The sequence below is a fragment of the Phallusia mammillata genome, chromosome 3, assembly GCF_965637545.1.
Source record: "Phallusia mammillata chromosome 3, kaPhaMamm4.hap1.1, whole genome shotgun sequence".
Taxonomy (NCBI): domain Eukaryota; kingdom Metazoa; phylum Chordata; class Ascidiacea; order Phlebobranchia; family Ascidiidae; genus Phallusia; species Phallusia mammillata.
This window is the reverse complement of record NC_137254.1, coordinates 26,157,880-26,177,139: the sequence shown is the minus strand read 5'-3', so window position 1 is coordinate 26,177,139 and position 19,260 is coordinate 26,157,880. Positions and strand designations below refer to the sequence as shown.

Here is a 19,260-nt window from a genome sequence, read left to right as displayed (position 1 = left end):
TGGGTGACTAAGTTGTTAAAACGTCTGCAATAATTTGTGGATGGACGGACTTTTGTTCACAGACTCCAATACAAGCTAATTGTGCGTCTTGTACATACCTTGGGCCCGGACAGTGAAGACAGATGCGTTTTCAATTCCTCGTCGCCAATCACCCGATGCAAAGCTACAAGACAGAACACCGCAGCTTTTCTGATGCCACTCTCCGTGTTGTCGTAACACTGCACACACAAAATGTTTCACTTAACTTTGAATCGAAGGCCTATCAAAATTTTGGAGACAAATCTACCTTCGGTTGAGAACAGCTCATTTAAACTTGTTATAATTGCTTAAAAACGTCACCAGTAGCTTAACGCTTTTCGTCTATGGTGACGTCAGTGGTCTCTCTGACGTCACTAATAGCTTAAAGTTTTTGGCTTTCGTGACGTCACCAGTAGCTTAAAGTTTTTGGCTTTCGTGACGTCACTAGTAGCTTAACTTTTTTTGTCTCTCGTGACGTCACTATAAGCTTAAAGTTTTTTTCATATCATGACGTCACACATTTATGCAAAACGAAGTCACTTACTTTCAGTACGCCAGGTACCATGCTGGCGACCAGTTGCGAGTTGAGTTCGTCCGCCGAGCACCGGTTGACGGCACCAGTGAGCATGCGCAGACACGCATGGGTGCCCTCGCTGCCCACCGAGGTTGTAAGAGGACTGAGAACTTTAACACAGAGGATCGGCGGAAGGGTTGAGCACAGAGCACTGGCGGTTTCCTCTGCTGCTTTAACGACCTGTGGATGCGGACTTACTTAGTTCACATGAGGAATACGTACATAGTTTGTATAGCACTATACTGACAATACAGCTTACATATTATTCCACTGCATGTCTGCATGCACCCCCATATTAATCATGAGTTTTCAAGCAAAGCGTGGCGTCTGAACGCCAACATGGCTAAAATGGAGAAATTGGGCGTGGGAATAAATATATATTTTGTCTATGATCAAATATTACCACTCCGTTTAGGGGTAAATTCAGGAAACTGAATCTCAAAAAATCAAATGTGTTTCGAGAAATACCTCAGTCGCTGATCGATTTCTACTATTTTTAATTTTTTTAAAAAAATTTGGGGAAAGTCTGATGCCAGTTCGGATCTTAGTGATTATAAAAGCCAAAGAGAGACGCTTACCTTGTTCGTATCGTCCTTGTGTGCCTCCAGTACATGAATGATGGTGATTTCGGCAAAACTCTTGAATCGGTTAGAGAGGTATCGGAGCATCTCACGCAGAACAGCAAGCGAACTGATTCGGATTTCAGACTGTGTAACAAAATTCGGTTGTTTGAGGCTGATTGCATGACACACAAAATGCACACAATGGTGTAGCTATATTTTTGTACTGTGTCACATATGAATTACTACAGTCTAAAATACACAACGAAAACGTGAGTTTTGGGACTAGATCACGTGAGTTTTGGACTAGATCACATGAGTTTGGGGATTAGATCACATGAGCTTTAGGACTAGATTACATAAGTTTTGAGACTAGATCACATGTGCTTTGGGACTAGATCACATGAGCTTTAGGACTAGATCACATGAGTTTGGGGACAAAATCACATGAGTTTGGGGACAAAATCACATGAGTTTGGGGACTAGTTTCCATATGTTTTGGGACTTGTTCACATGAGCTTTAGGACTAGAGCAGACGAGTTTTGAGACTAGATCACATGAGTTTGGAGACAAGATCACATGAGTTTTGAGACTAGATCACAAACAAAAATAGTTCTATCCTCAAACCAGTCAAGTTCGGAATAGCAAATAGTTAACAACCAAAATACAAGGTTACATACGTCGCCTGTTCTGAGTATCTCCAAGACTCCCGAGAGAACGCTGTTGAAGTGTAGATCCCATTGGATAACTTGCTGGGAAGCAGCTATTCCTTCCATGGCATCGCTGCACCTGAGAGCCCTTGAAAGGTCGTCCAGTGCCCTCTGCTTGTTGTTGCCACTAGAGAGCGCTTTTGCTACCTCTCCGACGTTGCTGTCAGGCTCTGAGAGGGAGATTTCTATTGAAACGTATTGGAAACGTTTTTGGCGTGAACAATTAAGGTGTATTGTATACGGGTGCAGATGCTACTCATGAGTCAATTACAGAAGCAAATAAGTTCATAATTCCTATTAAATAACAGATGCATTGGTGAAGACGTATAAGACGGAAATCTATGGATCACACATTGTCATCTTTATAACAATGAGCATAAATTCATAACTGGGATCAGCCCTGAAGCGTCTATGCAGACCAGCGATCATGGCATACTCCTGCACAAATCACATCACCAGGCCAATTGAAAGCGATATACCGAATCAGCCAGTCACCAAGCATTCCCATATGGCAAGGCGTAGGATAGAAAAATCTAGCTTTTCCGGCATTTCGCCCTTTCGAAAACATTGGCGATTGGTGAAATGCTAGCAATTAAAAAGATATTCAATGTACAGAAGGTCTCAGGCGGTTCTGTTTTTTTTTTATCAAAGTATGTGTTGTAAGTCCTTAACTAATTCCTGGATAGTGCATATTGATTGGAATTCAAAAAATCTACACTAACCATCAGCGAAACCGTCATCTTCGTCAAAAAGCGCATCCTTGTTGAAATGAGGAAAGTTGTTGACGTCGGAATACTGTGTGGGATTGTATTTGTTGTTTCTGTTTGGAGTCATCTAAAAAGACACAAACAATTTGATTTAGGAATTTTGTATTTTGAAGGTTTCTGGTTCCATCTAATTCTGCATGGTATAACTTATATGATAATGAAAAAAAAAGTGTTTAAACGACGTTGCGACAAAGTAAGTCGTTTTATCAAAATTACAAGTTTTCATACAAAAGTATTCTTCCCAAAAGTTCTTCGTTGATTTTGTAGTTAGCAGTGCAGGATATAAAAGCAAATTGTTTGTGCCTTTTCAGATTTAAGGATATAAAATTAAGGTGATTGATATATTGATCTGTAGTCAAGTATACAGGTTGGACATGACAGGCAGAGCATAAAGCAAAAGTGAGGCAATTTTGGTTACCTTGGGTGCGTTTTGCAGTTGTTGCAAAGGAGGAGGAGAGAAGAGTGGGGAGGAGCCGTTTCCTCCTCTTGTAGGAGAGAGGATTTGGTTTTGCTGCAAAATACCCAAGTTCAGGTTGAAGTTTAAATCAAAATCCCACAAGTTCAAATACACAACTTTGCACAGAACTACACAATTAGTATCAGGAACACAATTTATGGTTTGAAAAGCACTTTCGGTTACAATACACAAAAAACCTCGGTTAATATGGACCCAACTGGACCAAACAATTTGTCCGAATTAGCCGAAGATCCGAAATAACTAAATCCGGTATCATATCAAGCACAATTCCCATGCACATGGCTGGGCAAATTATAATAGTGGTTATAATAGCTAGATTCATTGGAAAATTTTATCCACCTTCATCATATCACTCAGGTCAGCGCTGCTGTCCAGCCTCAGTTTTTGTATGCTGGCTGTGATATCACGAAAGTTTTCAGCAATCTCATCTTTGTTCATGTTCTCCGAGTCGATGCTAGCCCTGTAAGGCAGAGGTATGTCACTTTTTAGGCCCGAGAATTCACACAAAAAGATAGTCCGTTCAAAACAGGTTTATGTGTATCCTTGCGTGTTTAACTTCAAACGTGGTATCTTAATCAGGACATGGTATCCGTTTGAACAAACAAACTTAGCAGTAAGAACAGTTTCAATTTAACCATGTAGGAAATGGTAGATATGTTGTATCTTGCCTACCCAAGGATATTAGCGGAGACAGGTGCCCCATTTGCGGTGTTTAAAATTTGCTGGTTAACCACAAACACACTAAAAAGGCAAGTAGTCTGGCAACGACATTGGCTCCCTAATCTTTGGCTAAAGGTTAGAAATGAGCAGGACAAGTGCCAAAGTCGTCAACTTAAATTTCCAGAGAAAACGTCAGCTTGGCTAATGTGGGAATTACAGATGCATGAAAGTATCTTGGCTCCTTAATCTTTGGGTAAATATGAGAATTGAGCTTGAGAAATGGCTAAGCGGTCGACTCAAATTTGCATCGAAAAACGCTAACAAGGCCGAAGTTTTAGGCTTTACAGATGCATAAAAGTAAATTGCTTCACACAAATCATGTTATACTCGTTTTACTCGCTATGGTCCATTCGAACCCACCTGGGTGACATGAGATCAATGGTGCCTACGCTTCCTCGAGGTGAAACCACTTTCCGGGTCGGTGATACCGCGGCCCTCCCTATCACGTGACCAGCTGATCCGTCACCGTGAGTGCTCTGTGGGGGAATCAATAATGGTGGTTTTAGTAAAGGCGAAAAAGGTTGAACGCAATACCAGCCAAACAACTGCTTTTTAACTGTAGTAGATTTTCAACACAAAGCCGTGTAGATGGAAGTTCATATTAACAGCAACCAAAAGAACGTGCTACTGTACAACAGGAACGAAACTACCGAACCTTCGTATGGGGACAAAATATGAGGTTTACAAAGGGACAAAATTCCCATGAAGGTTTTCCATTCAGTAGTGTGTAAACTAAATGTGTAAGTTAACAAAAAGACAGATATAAAGGTTTCACATTTTGTAGTATGTAAACTAATATTTAAAAGCATCCCGCAAACTATATGTAAGTGAGGTAAAGCAGTGCTAGTCTTAAACCAGCCAGTTATTTATTACGTTTTTAAAAATGTACCTCAAGGAAAAACGATCCGATTTTAGGTCAAAAGCAATATATCAACAATGTCACGTAAAACATATTACAACACAGTAAGACTTACGTTATCATTTCCATTGAGTTTCATATGCTGATGTAAGACCTTCATCGCGCCGTCTTGGAAGGTTTTCGGCAGAACACGGATCATCATTGTGAAGACGGAAGCGTTCAAATCGAAGAGAGCAACCACAAGCGATTCGGCAACCTACCAATGTTCACAAAAACATTTTAGTGGGTATTCACGATTTTGTAGGCATTTCTGAAAAAAACACTTTAAAAGTACATGTGTTCGGTGTAAATGGTTTGAAATGTGGTAAGGCTTGAACTAATCAACATCAGTTAATCTGCTTCTTCGCCTAGTCTGGACAATTTTTTGGTCCAAACGAGTTTACTATATTAGCTCGCCCTTTTTTAGATTTCTGCACTAAAACGCGTACACAAGCTAACGGCAAGAAATATTTACCAATATTTATACATTTGGACGCAATAGATATAAACTAGTGATTTCTACATATCCAAAGTCTCCTATGATATAAGCGCTCTAAAGCAGGAAAAAATGTCCCACGTTCTTAAGCAACTAAAAGCAATTTTACTCAACAACAAACTAACTTACTCTTCTAACATCGTGACTTTTTGGTTCAGTGGTCCAAGTTATAATCCTGGAAACAGCAAGTCGTGTGTCACTAGTGTTGGTTATTTCCTTCATCTCCATCATAGATGTCAGTTCGAGCATGTAATGTAACAGTGCTACCTTGATCTGCAAAAAGGATCCATATAAAAAGTTACAGGGACTGTTGTGAATTGTAAAACAGTACACAGTGTATATGGCTATACTTAGATATTTTTAGGGTGAAATTGATATCCGTAGACATAATATATGTTTATAAACGCAACTGGAATCATTTGTTGAACATCCGTGGATCAGGTCAATTTCTGTATTGGTACATTTTAAACGGTAAACCTTGATTAGAAATTTGGACTTACTGAAGTCTTTACTAAAGCGTGTGGAGCCCAAAGCGACTATAGGGTATTACCAGATAGAACTGTAATTGGATCAGGCTTTTAAAGTTTAAGGGGAACAGCCTTGATTTGGGCGTGTCTTTGAACTTGCCACATTTGTGTCCTAATTTTACATTGGTTGATCAAATTTTTTGGCCTATTTAGAAAACCTTGTTGAACTGCTGGACAAATTTTAAGAAACCAAACGTAATTGAACACTCAGATAACTAGGTGGAAGGAAAAATAATAGTAAGTATTTTTACCTAATTCAGAGTGTTACTGTACATGTTTCATTTTGGCAGTTTGACTAGTACAAAGCATGTTAAACTAAAACACATAAATCAGTTACCTTAAGGCTAGGTTTCTGTGTTTGATCGACGATGTACCGCGACAAAATGTTGAACTGCAAACTCGTAGGAAAGCTCTCCCTGTAAATCAATAACACTAGGTCAAGCACCCAACATACATACTTCAATGAGCTACATAACGTATGTATACTGTAACTTAGCACTGTGGTTGAAAATGAAAAACACACCTTGTGACTTGGAGTGCTTTGATAACCTTGGACTGGACAGAGCCTAGAAGGTCAGCTCCCATCTTCTTGAGCAGTTGTGTGAGCAAAACATATAACCAGTCATGTATGCTGTCCTTGTAGTTAGTGACAAAGTCAGGTAGCATTTCCAAAAACATACTGAAGACCTTAAATGCAAAATTGAGATATTTGTATTTGGTAACATTAGATAAACCTATGTGCAATGCATTTTACAATACAGGTTTTGTATTTACTGGTCACATGCATATTTTAAAGACACAAAGTGGTAAAAACTTCTATCCATGACAAAAAAGGAGGCTATCTGTAACATATAGTTGAAAAATATGAAGACACGTTTTGGTTTACTACTTGTTATGGAATTCTACAATGTTTATACTTTGGGTTTGGGCGACAATGCTTAAAGTCCATGCATCAACACACAGATACACATAAACTTAGTTCGGCCGATGTTATGTAGCTTTTACAATCAAATACATTGCAATGCAGGTAATGCAAATTAGGTTTAATCTTTAAATACTCCAAATTTTAAGGATATAAAATTAAAAAATATTTGTTATAAAGTTGTCATAAAGTTGGTTGATTGCTGTTTAAAACAAGTTTTTGATCATATAATAGTTAAAATTTCATTTTAGTTATTTTATTACATTAATATGTGTATTGTAATTGAAATTAAAAGGTCTTGCAAAATAAGATCAATATAAATTAAAATATTATCAATATCAGTATCATTGCATTCAGTCTAACAATGGCCTTTTCTGACATATTACATGATAAAGTAGATCACATGTTAAACATGAAATGTCTGCAAATGAGGAGGCATTCTAATGCTATGCATTCTGATATTGACAAAAACAACACACAGCAAACATGTTATTTACCCTTTTAGTCCCCTGAAAAGGTCGCAATAAAAAACAAATATTAGTAGGTTGGCACCAACAGAACAGAGATAACAATAGTAGTTTAATGTTAGAATTTACAACAATGTTTATGTACATTGTTGCTTTGCTCTTGTAGTATATAGTAAAAAGCCAAATGATATATGTTTGTCTCTTGTCATTCATAACAGTTAATGTTGGACGAAATATATATTGAATTGGACTCTTTAATTTCCAACTAAATTTGTGCTGCCCATTGCTTGTACATGTTTAAAAAGCGAAGATAACTTATTGGTTTGTTAAAGCTACAAACAAATATTTTATCGAATGCAAAGCAATCGTGATATACCTTTCCATTGGGATCGGCAAACATTCTGTTGAAGATTTCCAGAATTTTCTTCAGATGCATTCGACTGAAAACATAAACATATTATCAACGAGAAGCACTATTTATATGAAACCTTGTCATATGAAGATGCTTGGCAACCAACTGATTCGGTATTACACCCTTAATTGGCCTGACCTACTGTGATTCATGTAAAGCAGATTTAATTTACCTGAAGTCTTTTTGCTTGCAAACAAGTGAGTGTAAACTCTTTAAGCCTTCTTTCCTTTCAGTCCACAAGCCACTCTGACAGAGCTGTAGTATTTCCACTATGTCTTCTGTATGGGGCTGACTCCGTTTTAGTCCATTCCTGTAATGATATGACAATGTACAACAAGTGAAATAGAGACCTGGCAAAGAAATATGTCCAGGTAAGGTTAAAGTGCGAATGGTAGGTTGGTCCACAAACAAATGATGGTCTGTGTATTTTTTACACTTTAGTTTATAACAACACAGTGACAAAAAATAATAACATTCAAACCCATAGAAGAGCTTTGATTTCAGGTTGTTTATTAGTTATGTACCTTTGCAGATCCGTAATTTGTGGCGTTCATAACCAATAAAATATGAAAATGAAGTTACATGACATAAAAATAATGTTTTAGGGAGGTGTTTAGAAACAAAGAACAAGATCAGACTCAAAACTGGGCATAACAATTGGGGTTTGCATTACAAACTCTAAAAATACCTGGAATAGGAACTTGATCGATCGGAACAAACACTTGATGTATCAGACATGTCATCATCATTATCTGACATGGCATAACCATCCACAGTTGTTTTCTTGCTCTGTTTCCTCAACTGAATTACACAAGTCCAAAAGTTGTTGACTCAGTTTAAATGTTAACGTTTTGGTGGCAAGGGAAGCAACAAATATTCAAATTTTTGTTTAATAATGTTTTACAAAACAAATCGTTTGAAAAAAAATGTTTTTTTAGACACAGATGATGCCCGTAAAAGTGAAATGCATTTTTTTTTTGTAAAACAATATTCATACAGAGACGGAATTAGTGTTTTTACTTTGAAATTTGATGCAGTCATGAATTAATGACCCTGAATTGTAGCAGTCCTTTTCCTTTTACTTTTAAGGAGATTTTATTAATAAGGAAAGGTTTACCAATTCTTTATTAGCTACAAATGCTGGCTTTTTCTAAGAAACAATTTTCTTCCACATATAAAACCAAAAATTAATGGTTTCTGTAGCCAGGCCAGTAAAAAAAAACCGCAAAAACAAATGAATTTTAGTATCTTTAAAAATCCCTTGTTTTGAATTTTCCAGGTGTTTTCAATAATTAAAAGAAGACTGACAGAACGCCAAGTCCTCACATAAACATATAAAGTTTGACTCATTGTGCAAAAATCCTTGGTAAAACCACAAACAGACTTTGACTGAAACTTACCAGAGCATCAGTGAGTGCTTGTTCTCCCTCTCGGCCTTTGGGCAAAACCCGCATAGGTGGCACTCCATGATTCGACACAGTTGATGTAGTACGACCTGCATAGAGAATGAATAAATAAACATTTAATATGAACCCAGTTTTTTTGTTTATTGCAACTTCTTGCAGTCTGCCATATTGGAAAGTAGATTCTTACTAACATTTGTTTTAGTTTGAAAATGAGTTGCAATTGTCAATGTAGCAACGAAGTAATCTTATTCAAAACATAAGTGTCATTAAGCTAAACAAATAGCCTAATTAGCATATCATGCAGTATGTCATGTGATGTTATTTGTACAACAACATTCAGCATGTTTCATAAAGTCTTGGATGGCATGACAACAGATAAGCATGAATTGATGTTAAAAAGACAAATGATTTCCACGACCATGCATGAAATTAGAAAGTTATTGTCAAAATGCCTTTCAGAAAATTGACAAGAAAAAATGCATTTAAAAGACACTGTCTGCAAGGGACTGTACAAACTCAAGAAGAAATGCATTAATAAACATTAACCCAAATCCATGCTTTAAATTAGAGTAACACATATTTCTGTTTTAGTGTACTTTCATAGCATTATATTTCAATGCTATTAGTGGTCAAGAACAAACAGAAAGATAACAACTAATGACCTAATTGCATGAAAGATCAATTATAACATACTTCATTGCATAAGTTTAGCCATTCATGTGCCAAAATATCCAGCTAAAGGCACCCTCCGCTATTTACATTTTGGCCATGAAACATAATAATTTTGACCAAGACATGATTTAGATATTAACAACAAATCCAGATGCTGTTACAACACTGTGAATGTGTACAAGTTGATATTGCAAAGAAAGATTGCGAAGACAGCAATGCATAGTAGATAAGCATTGGTGTTAGTTGGAGCGAAAGCAGACCAAGACGCCACCCAAGCAAGGTCACCGGCATTACACAAGCAGCCCAAAACAAACCTGGACTGGAATCGCGACTGCTAACTTGTGAAGATGTCACACGACTCCTTGCGCGTGACAAGGGCTCACTGCGTGGAATACGTGAAGGCGGAGCTACAGAAAAACAGCACACTTCTGTGGATCGGGTTTCAGGCTTTGCACATGCAACATTACTTTGCAAAAGTTGTTTAAATAACTTTTGCAGTTACAAGGCATTTCCACAATCCAAGTAGATCATGCAAGTTGCCTTTAAGGAGCTGCTGTGCTTTTGTAACACCAGCATTTAAGACTACCTTTTGTAAGTTTCAAAGAGTACTATACTGTACTTACAGTCTATTTTCTGCTACTGGCACTAATTTTTAGTTATGATGCACGTTGAATCTTGCTACCAAAAACTTCTGGAGCCTTTCCTTAACAAAGCAAGTGAGGTTAAGGTTATTTTAAGGTTACAATGTGATGTAAGCAACTGCCAGTGTTGTTCTACTTAAGCATGGCTACTGATCCACTAAGTGAAGCCACACAGCGATGATATCGGTACCTCTTCTCAAACTATCTCTGTAATTGTCCACCGAAGTTGCTTGCATGTGACATTGCAAACGCAAGCATATCTCATTTAAAAAGTTGTCATTGTGCATATTGTGCGGTTCAGCGCTACTGCATGAAGAGTATCGCCGACTGCGCCTTGGCGTGTCGCAGTTTGGATATGTAGAAGAGGAATGGTGTCTACGTTTATGAGGTGTCGCTGGAGCAGAGGGCAGTGACATACGTCGCCTGGGCGACGGCGTACAAACTGTTTCACAATGTTCTATCTTGTCTTGGTTAGGCAGATCATCTTAATTTAAAAGACATTCTTTAAAAATCTGTAGCCCTAGATCAAATTTGCGGATTCATTGCCTATTAGTTTAATCATAAACATTACTGCCAAGGTAGTGATGTATATAGAATACATCGTGTAGACGTTTCGACAATCTCTGTTGTCATCATCAGTACATGTATTCTATATACACCACTACCTTGGCAGTAATGTTTATGATTAAACTACTTTTCAAGTCCGTGTATAGTGTTCCATTGCCTATTAGATTGCCAAAAACAGAAAACATGTCGCTGAGAGCAATTACTGACAAACAATATTAGGCACGCATGCAGGAGTCCAGGAACAAATACACAGATTAAAGGCAATCACCAACACCAGCGTTACCACAATTAGTCTTGAATGATGCTTTGAAAAAACACAAACAACACAATAAAATTATATAACTGAACACCGATGATAGACTTTCATGCACCCATGCAAACACCGTTTTTTTTTCATTCCAGTGATTGACATTGAACAAGAGAGGTCCGAAGCCAAGTTTTTTCTTACCTCGGTAGCGATGCGGACTTGTGCTGCGTGAGCCCCCACGGCTACCAGTGGGTGACCCCACCCTGGACCCCACTCTTGACCCAGCCCGTGAGCCGGTGCGTGAGTTGGACACAGGGATACGCGAACGTCGTGTTGGTGTGGGTGAGGAGGGTGGGGTTCGGGTGGATTGTGCCATTGCCCCACTAAACACTGAGTCATTATCTGAAGATGGGACAGGCAAAAAGCTTGTGAAATTGCGAGAAAAGGGGAAATAGAAATGGCAAAAAACACTGACAGGCACTCATCTGATGGTGTAAACTAACATGAGTAATTACTATTATCTTTCAAGGCTAGAAAAGCAGATACCAAGTCCTTGATGATATGCTACAATTAACATGCACTTAAGCAACATCAACTATGCATTTCATGTTGTTTTATTTTTTTGTATAAATTAGGAAAGTTTTTCTTTACCTCCAAAAAACAAGTTAAATGCTATCATGTTAAAATTTACTTCACCCATGCACATGAGTAAATGTTTCTGTTTTTCAACTTTCTATTTAATATACATGTATTGATTCATGCTTCTGTTGCACATGTATGCAGCCAGACTGAGGCACAAATAAAGCTTGACAAATAGCCACACACAAATCGATGCTAGGGTTGAGTATCAATTGCAAGAAATCAATTTGGCCCTTCACCTGACAGTTTGATTACATTTGTCTTGCCCTGACCGTGAAAAATATTGTAACTTTGTTATCAACATTTAGAAACAATTAAACCATTCCTCTTCTGCCATTTTTTGACATAATTTACACACCAAACCTAACTGACTTGATTTCAGAAATGTTTGTTATATTTGTTACCTTCATAACTTTTGGGATATAAACTGCTCAAACACTGATGACACATGTTTTTAACAAATCAAACTTGGTAAGAAAACACAATATGGTATATAAATGCTTTGAAAAAACTACTAGAAATATATCCTGTTTTCAGTTACAAAGATAAGTAATTAGTTCAACACAAAAACCTTACATTTGAAACACACTTTATATGTTAGAATCTCAATTTTCAACTCAAAATTTTTTATGAACAATCTGAAAACACCTTTGTCACCAAAATTTTTTTTCTTACCTCTGTTTGGACTGGAGTCCCGGTTTGATCCGTGAGAAGCAAGGCGAGTTTTGTTTCTGGTCGGGGTCACAAGTCCGTAAAGCTTTTTCTGAGCACCTGGAGAATTGGATCTACTCCCAGCTGCAGAAAGTAGTAAAATTGTTGTTAATAATTTATGTACAACAAGCAAACTAAAGATAGTAGGCATTTGTGCACATCTACTAGTGCAGTGGTTCTCAACCTTTTTGTTATCAATACTCCTGGCCCTGGGACATACAGCTGAACTTTAATTACCCCATAAACTAAAGAATTAATCAGAGGTTTTTACATGAAGAACAGTACACATGTGTAACATGTCAGTTTGGGTCTGAAAGTTATAGGCACTGGGTATGTGGAAAATCTTCTACAATGCTGGAACAGTTATGTTAGATATTAAAGCAATAAGTCTGCATTTGTGACAGCCAGTGATTTCATTCACACTATTCCAAACATATGGAAGTTTATTAGTGCAATTTATTAGTGGACAGTTGTTAGAAATGTTGATGATGAAGGTGTTAGCCTTGACAGAAGTAATAGAAAGTTAAAGAAAGGTAAACTGAACAAAAAGCTTTTTAAGACCAGAAATTGGTTTACATAAGGTAATAGATCAAAAAGTATTTCAAAAACTACAAACAGAATTTAATTTTGTTGTTTTATGTATGGAAACTACTACAACCTTTTAATACAGTAATGTCTTGCAATTCACAACACAAAGCTAAATCTTAAAGTTGGTCACACACAATTATTCTGCAAAAGACATCTTACAGTGAAAATGCCCGGAGGAGTCAACAATAAAATACAGCAAAACTTTTAGGACAAACAAAACATGCAAAGTTTGTGTCTATATGTGCATAAATCATGCTGACAGTGACAGAGTACAGACAGAGCTCACACCAAGCCAACTTACCAAATCGTGTGGCAGACAGTGATCCTGATATGATTGCAAAATAAGATGGTGATGATTAAAAACAATGGGCAGATACATGTCAAATATGAATGCATAATAGATGAATTTCGAAAGAGTGCAAGCGTATCTGTTTTGGCCCATACAATGTATGATTTCAGAACTGGTGTTGTCAAATAAGAAATAAACCAATAATGATTCCATCTTTCTTTTTGAAAAAAAATGAAATGGAGGAAAGTTAAGGTATGGCGATGAGAAAAGTGTGTTGTGAGGAAAAATAAAAATGCCAAAATTTTTGCTGTAGCAATTGTAATTGGTAAGTAATTTGGTTCTAAATTAAGCTCCTTTTCCAAGTCTGTATCATGTGTATCATGTGTATCATGCATGAAATCATTTTATAGTTTACTAGGTTAAAAGGCAATAACACCTTACACAGAGTCTGCTTATTAAAATAATATGTTTTATACAAGAAAAGAGTAAAAAAGAAAGAAAAAATCATACTCTGGGTTGGCCGAGGTCTCACTACAGCAGCCAACTTTACATCATCAAATGCAAGTTTTCTCTTTGCTCTGGGCAGTGAATGTGATGAAAAGTTTCCTGGTTTTGCCCAAGAAGTAGAAGCATCAGAAAAATATGTGTCATCATTAGTCAGCAAGTTTTCACCAAAACCAAAATCGGGATAATAGATTGAAGCTTCATCCATTGGTGGGACTTCATAGGGTGGAGAAATATTAACAGAATTTGGGTTTGTATCAGGGAAAAGAGAGTTATAGTCAGAGCACACACTTGGTGCAGTGTTGGTGACTAGCAGTGTCTTCAGTTTGTTGTCAAGCCAATTTGGGTCAATGGGTGTCTGTTTTGCTAGGACTTCTTTTGAGACAGATTTTTGACTGCGTTTGTTGGAGACGGGAGGAAGAGCAAGATGGGATTTTCCAGGAGCAGATTTTTTGCCTCTTCTTGGAAGCGAAGAGTAGTTTGGCTGCGGAGGAAGAGTCCGCACAGGAGAAGGATTTGCTGACAAAGATTTGCCTTTAAAGTGAAGAGAAAATTTAAAGAGTCAAGAGACTATTAAAGTTAACATTTTTAGAAGATTGATAAAGCATACAGTATTTAGTCAATTTAACACAATTAGTCAATTACCATAAAGAATGGGTGAAACATAATTAAGTCAAGCCGTAGAAGAATAGCTAGGATAGCTGATCTAATGCCTTAAATAGGCCTGGCATACTATAGTAATTACGTCAAATTATACATTGTTTAGCCAGAAAAAAAAGGAAACACCAGAAAAAAGAAGATAAATAGACAAAGGATGCTTCGTTTGAAAGATTTGTGAAATGGACAGCAAAGCTATGGGCCACTTAAGGTTTTTAGAAAAGTTGGTGTACACATTGAGCTTCAAGTCCACATGGGTAAAAACAGTTAATCTGTTTAAAGCTTGCTACAAGTTTCTTTCTAAACAACTTGTCATTTATGACAGGCACAACTTTTTCTGAATATAAGGAAAGATATTGTCCTCTTGTTTTAACACAACAATCATAGTTTAAAACATTTTTTACACTAATTTTGTCTTACGTTGTGAGACTGCAGGCCTCTCTGTTTTTCGTCCTCTATCTTGTGCGGAGTTGTTGGATGAATAATTTGTTGTGGACATTCGACCATTAGCTCTACCAGCTCGACCTATAAAACAAGCATTTGAATATGGTAAATAATAGTACATGTCAAATGTACAACTTTTTTCACAAGCATGAATACCAAAACATTTTAAACACAAGTTCAGTAACTAGTTGGCCGAGTACAACATATATGTAATACAAGACAAACATTTGGGCACAATTTACTAAGGATAATTAGGTGATGTAATCACATACTAACAGGGTCCATAAACAAATGATAAAATGGTGATATCCGAGTGTTTGATAATATTTGTAAGCATTTACTGTTTACAAGGGGAAGGATTGAACCGTTTCTAAAGAGCATTGTTTTAAAGATTAGCCTTGAAAAGCTTACAAATCTTATGAAACAAACCGCTTGACAACATAGCTAAATGAAATTTAACATATCTATGATCACGACATGAAGTTTTTCATGCTTGTACAGAAGCAATGTCCTACCAATCAATCTACGTCTGTATCTCAGTGCCATACCAGTTCCTGCACCAGGTCATGTTCAAAAAGATCAATAAATAAAAAAATTAGCCATTAAATACTTTTTTGTGTGCATATGTGGTTTAAAAATTCCAAATACAAAATGCATTGCTCTTGTTATTTAACTTTATCTATATTATTTGCTTTAGTTTATAACCACTATCTACTGTTCAATGTTTTAATACCAAGTCGCTGTTATTAGACTAGAAGTTATTTTCATTTAACATTTGTTGGTGAGTATTTGAATTTTAAAGAACTAATTTAAACCATTTGGGTTTCTCTATTAGTCATTGGAAATAAGTGTAAAAGGGTTATTACAAGAGTGCTTCTTAACCCATTTTTACCATCACAGCATTAAAAGTTAAAGCTTTACCAACAGTTTACCCAGCTAACCTTTGACAAAGTATAAGACATCACAAATTTAAGTTATTAAGACATTACAAACTTGAACAAGGGTATTATATCATACAACATTAGGCTTTTTACAGCATAGACTGCTTTATAAATGTATAAAAGAATTTATAATGCCAAATTGTGTGGGAACGTAAAATTAAAACAAAGGGATAAGAAGCACTGGTGTAACTTTTACTTCTTGATTATTCTTACAACAATCCACGACAGTTTAGACACAACAGACATTCGTACCCGCATCATTATCTGACAAATAACCGCCAGGATCACTGGCTGGTTTCCGTGGTAATGATTTAGTCCTCTGTAAGATTGGAAGGGTACTTCGGACCGGTCGTGGTTTATAAGACAAATCGTTTATTCTAGTTTCTGAGCCATGGGATACTTACATCCAAAGCAGCAGTAAAGGTAAGATATGCAGTGATTTTTGAACTATATTTTGGTTTATTTATGAGACTAATATATTGCACAACAGCAAATCAGTGTGTATGATTCCAAATTAGCCAAAATTTGGTCTCATAAAAATATGTAGTAAACCTTGGTTAATTCAGATCTTCACCCAATTCAGACAATTTTTTTGCCCAATCATGTATGAATTAACCAAGGTTTACCGTATTACATCATTACATGCACCAGATATATAATATTTCAACAAGTAGATATCCATATGTGCATTGGTAAACTGATGAAAATATAATAATATACCTAAGGACCACAGTGATGGCCAACGTACATACTGGTGGGACATATCTATTAAAAAACACCCCAGTAATGAGTGTTCATTAGCCGGTAATGCTTCCCAAACTGGAAGAAAAGGACAACTGCTCAACAACATATCAAAGCATAGCACTCACCTAATGTTGAAGTTCGAATGTTGGCTTTCATCTTTGACCTCTGAGCAGCAGCAGGGTCAATGTCCGAGCGTGACCTCATAAAGCGTGCATTGGACCCAGCACCACGCAGTCCTGCACTGGGAGGGGCTGCAACAACAATAAAAAATGTTGTAAAAATGCATTTTTAATTCCTTGGGAGATGAGCAAAATTAATAAAACATAACAAGTGTTTTGAACATACAATATTTTATCAATCACTGCTGCTCAACAAGAGCAAGACCTATATAAACGTTTTTAATGCAGGTAAACTCATAACCCTACCTTTAAAACACATTTTTTTGAAGACAGAAAGTCAAAATCATCTAAAAGGCTTATTTTTTACATCAATTGTACATGCTAAAGCAAATGGCAGCAGTCATTATCACAACCAGCTAGTTACTAACATCTCATTAGTGTCAGTAAATGGAGTCTAGTTGATCACAATTTTGTTGATTGAAAACATAATAGCCATTATGATGAAGACAATAGCATTGTGTTGATCACAAATAAAAGTAAAATTTACCTCTGGCTGGTGGAATCCTTCTAGCTGCACCAGTTGTGGTGGTAATGGTGGTTCTGGGCTTCCTGTTAAATAAAATAAAAACTCCATAAAAAACTGACACAGTAATGGTGCTACATCAGGTAAGACACAAGTTAGAAGCTATTCAGTACGTGTTAGGAATTTATTTACCTGACATTGTCAGATTTTGGCAGACTATCCAAGGAAGATGACACTCCAATATTACCTAAAAAAGAAAGAAACATCTAATTTTTCAGATGCTAAGTCATTGGTTTCCCACCTTTTTTGTCCTGCACCCTTTTAGTCGATATTCGAATCTAATCTCCCACCCCTACATTATATGAGAAATAGCACAGACAACCAGTAAGAGATTAATATTATGACACAAATCCCCCCCTACACATTACACAATTCCCCGCTGGTTGGGAACCACTGTGCTAAGTGTTTTATAAAAATGCTAAAGTACTAAAAAATCACTATATAAACAGAACTGATATTAAGACCAATCGCTACACACATAAAAAAAATTGTTTAATATGTTTCCTTGACCATTGCTTAAAAACAATACTTTGGCCATATTCTAAGTAACTAAGCAACACCTCACCTTTTATAAGCTTCTGTTGAGCAGGATTTAAACCAGCAAACACTTGCTCTGCTTCCACAGGGAAGTGTTGGTGTAGCCCACACCAGGCCCTAGTCAAAAGCAAGTCATACTTTTTTTGTAATTTGTTTTTGGCGCTAGCACAAAAGGTATTGACACTTTTCGAGAATTTATAATCCTCACTCTTTTTGTTCTACATATTAAAACCTTTCGTAACAAAACAACTTCATAGGCAGTTAGTACAAAGTCACGTTAATGAACCTAAATAGAGTAAACTTCAGTTAATTTGGATCTTTGCCTTAATCAAATAAAACTTGATGTACAAATGATTTGTAATGTGGTAAGGCTTTAACCAGTAGACATCGGTTAATCCGGATCTTCACCTAAATCAGACATTTTTAGGGTCCAAACGGGTCTGGATTAAGGTTTACTGTGACTCAACACTTTTTATGCACCTTAAACTTTTACAATACATGGTAAATACACATAAAACTTACTTTCGTCCCTCTTCCCTTGTTTCTGCATCTGCATCATTGATCCCTTTGTGAACGGCTTCTTTTAGCAGCGCAACATGTCTGCCAGGAAAAAGCTTATTCAGTAAATCTTCCATAATTGATACAAGACAAATCTTGCATTGCTATAGCGGTATACCATAACTGACCGACACAAAGCAATTATAATATAAAACCAACAAATTTTATCTCATCTCTAAGCACTTGGCTAACAGATCAACTGGAAAGAACTGATATTGTGAAATCAAAGCAGGTACTAAGGTTTGCTCTGTCCTGAAACCCCAAACATACTATCGATTGAAGTATCGGCATTTAAACCTCAACACAATATTGAACTGATACCCCACTGGCCTTTGTTACCACTTGTTTTGAACACAATAGCCATTATGACCCAAGTGTTTGCTCAACTGAGTTAAAGGCGTTGGTTTATAATGTTCGTCAAAGAGACGAAATGTGAAAAATGCCACAACGGCCGCAAGCTTCTGATAACAATAGGGGCTGATTGCACAGAACAAAGTAATACATCATACCATACCCACATAACTTGTTTACATAATACATTACTATTTTATGAAAAAAAAACTCAACAATATAACACATTTTTTAAACTCATATCGATCCGCAAATCACCAAGACAACCACATGTAAGATTTGATTACATTTTTTCAAAAGCACTAGAGCCTCGGGCAAATTTTAAGGCTAAATCTGCCAATCCTACATGAACATTGTTTTATTTATGCTCATTTAGCAGTAAGGATTACCACAAACCATGTGCAATGGTTCAAAATAAGTACAAGCTAAACACTATTGCATAACATGAACTAACTAATACACACTTACTAAATCTCTTTCAACAGACCATACAGACCAAAATACATTCACACA

At 36.7% G+C, this 19,260-nt stretch overlaps 1 protein-coding gene across 11 annotated transcripts in view; it reads right to left on the bottom strand.

Annotated features, from left to right (window-relative positions):
- Window positions 1-19,260, bottom strand: part of LOC145218933 (CLIP-associating protein 1-B-like) — a 31,281-nt gene that overhangs the window by 1,216 nt on the left and 10,805 nt on the right. For 3 of the 11 annotated variants that reach the window (XM_080086344.1, XM_080086345.1, XM_080086348.1), the window contains 28 exons: window positions 18,361-18,438; window positions 17,867-17,955; window positions 17,434-17,488; window positions 17,266-17,327; window positions 16,725-16,850; window positions 14,891-14,995; window positions 13,820-14,347; window positions 13,322-13,345; window positions 12,397-12,516; window positions 11,284-11,484; window positions 9,942-10,034; window positions 8,950-9,044; window positions 8,238-8,350; window positions 7,722-7,859; window positions 7,514-7,577; window positions 7,168-7,179; window positions 6,272-6,435; window positions 6,086-6,164; window positions 5,351-5,494; window positions 4,802-4,942; window positions 4,188-4,303; window positions 3,447-3,567; window positions 3,048-3,140; window positions 2,585-2,696; window positions 1,833-2,047; window positions 1,171-1,299; window positions 563-772; window positions 99-218 (listed from right to left, as the gene is read on the bottom strand). In XM_080086344.1, coding sequence (XP_079942470.1) covers window positions 99-218; window positions 563-772; window positions 1,171-1,299; window positions 1,833-2,047; window positions 2,585-2,696; window positions 3,048-3,140; window positions 3,447-3,567; window positions 4,188-4,303; window positions 4,802-4,942; window positions 5,351-5,494; window positions 6,086-6,164; window positions 6,272-6,435; window positions 7,168-7,179; window positions 7,514-7,577; window positions 7,722-7,859; window positions 8,238-8,350; window positions 8,950-9,044; window positions 9,942-10,034; window positions 11,284-11,484; window positions 12,397-12,516; window positions 13,322-13,345; window positions 13,820-14,347; window positions 14,891-14,995; window positions 16,725-16,850; window positions 17,266-17,327; window positions 17,434-17,488; window positions 17,867-17,955; window positions 18,361-18,438 — 3,547 coding nt within the window. The remainder of the gene's footprint in view (window positions 1-98; window positions 219-562; window positions 773-1,170; window positions 1,300-1,832; window positions 2,048-2,584; window positions 2,697-3,047; window positions 3,141-3,446; window positions 3,568-4,187; window positions 4,304-4,801; window positions 4,943-5,350; window positions 5,495-6,085; window positions 6,165-6,271; window positions 6,436-7,167; window positions 7,180-7,513; window positions 7,578-7,721; window positions 7,860-8,237; window positions 8,351-8,949; window positions 9,045-9,941; window positions 10,035-11,283; window positions 11,485-12,396; window positions 12,517-13,321; window positions 13,346-13,819; window positions 14,348-14,890; window positions 14,996-16,724; window positions 16,851-17,265; window positions 17,328-17,433; window positions 17,489-17,866; window positions 17,956-18,360; window positions 18,439-19,260) is intronic. The other 8 variants (XM_080086353.1, XM_080086354.1, XM_080086347.1 and 5 more) reach the window with 7 other exon arrangements.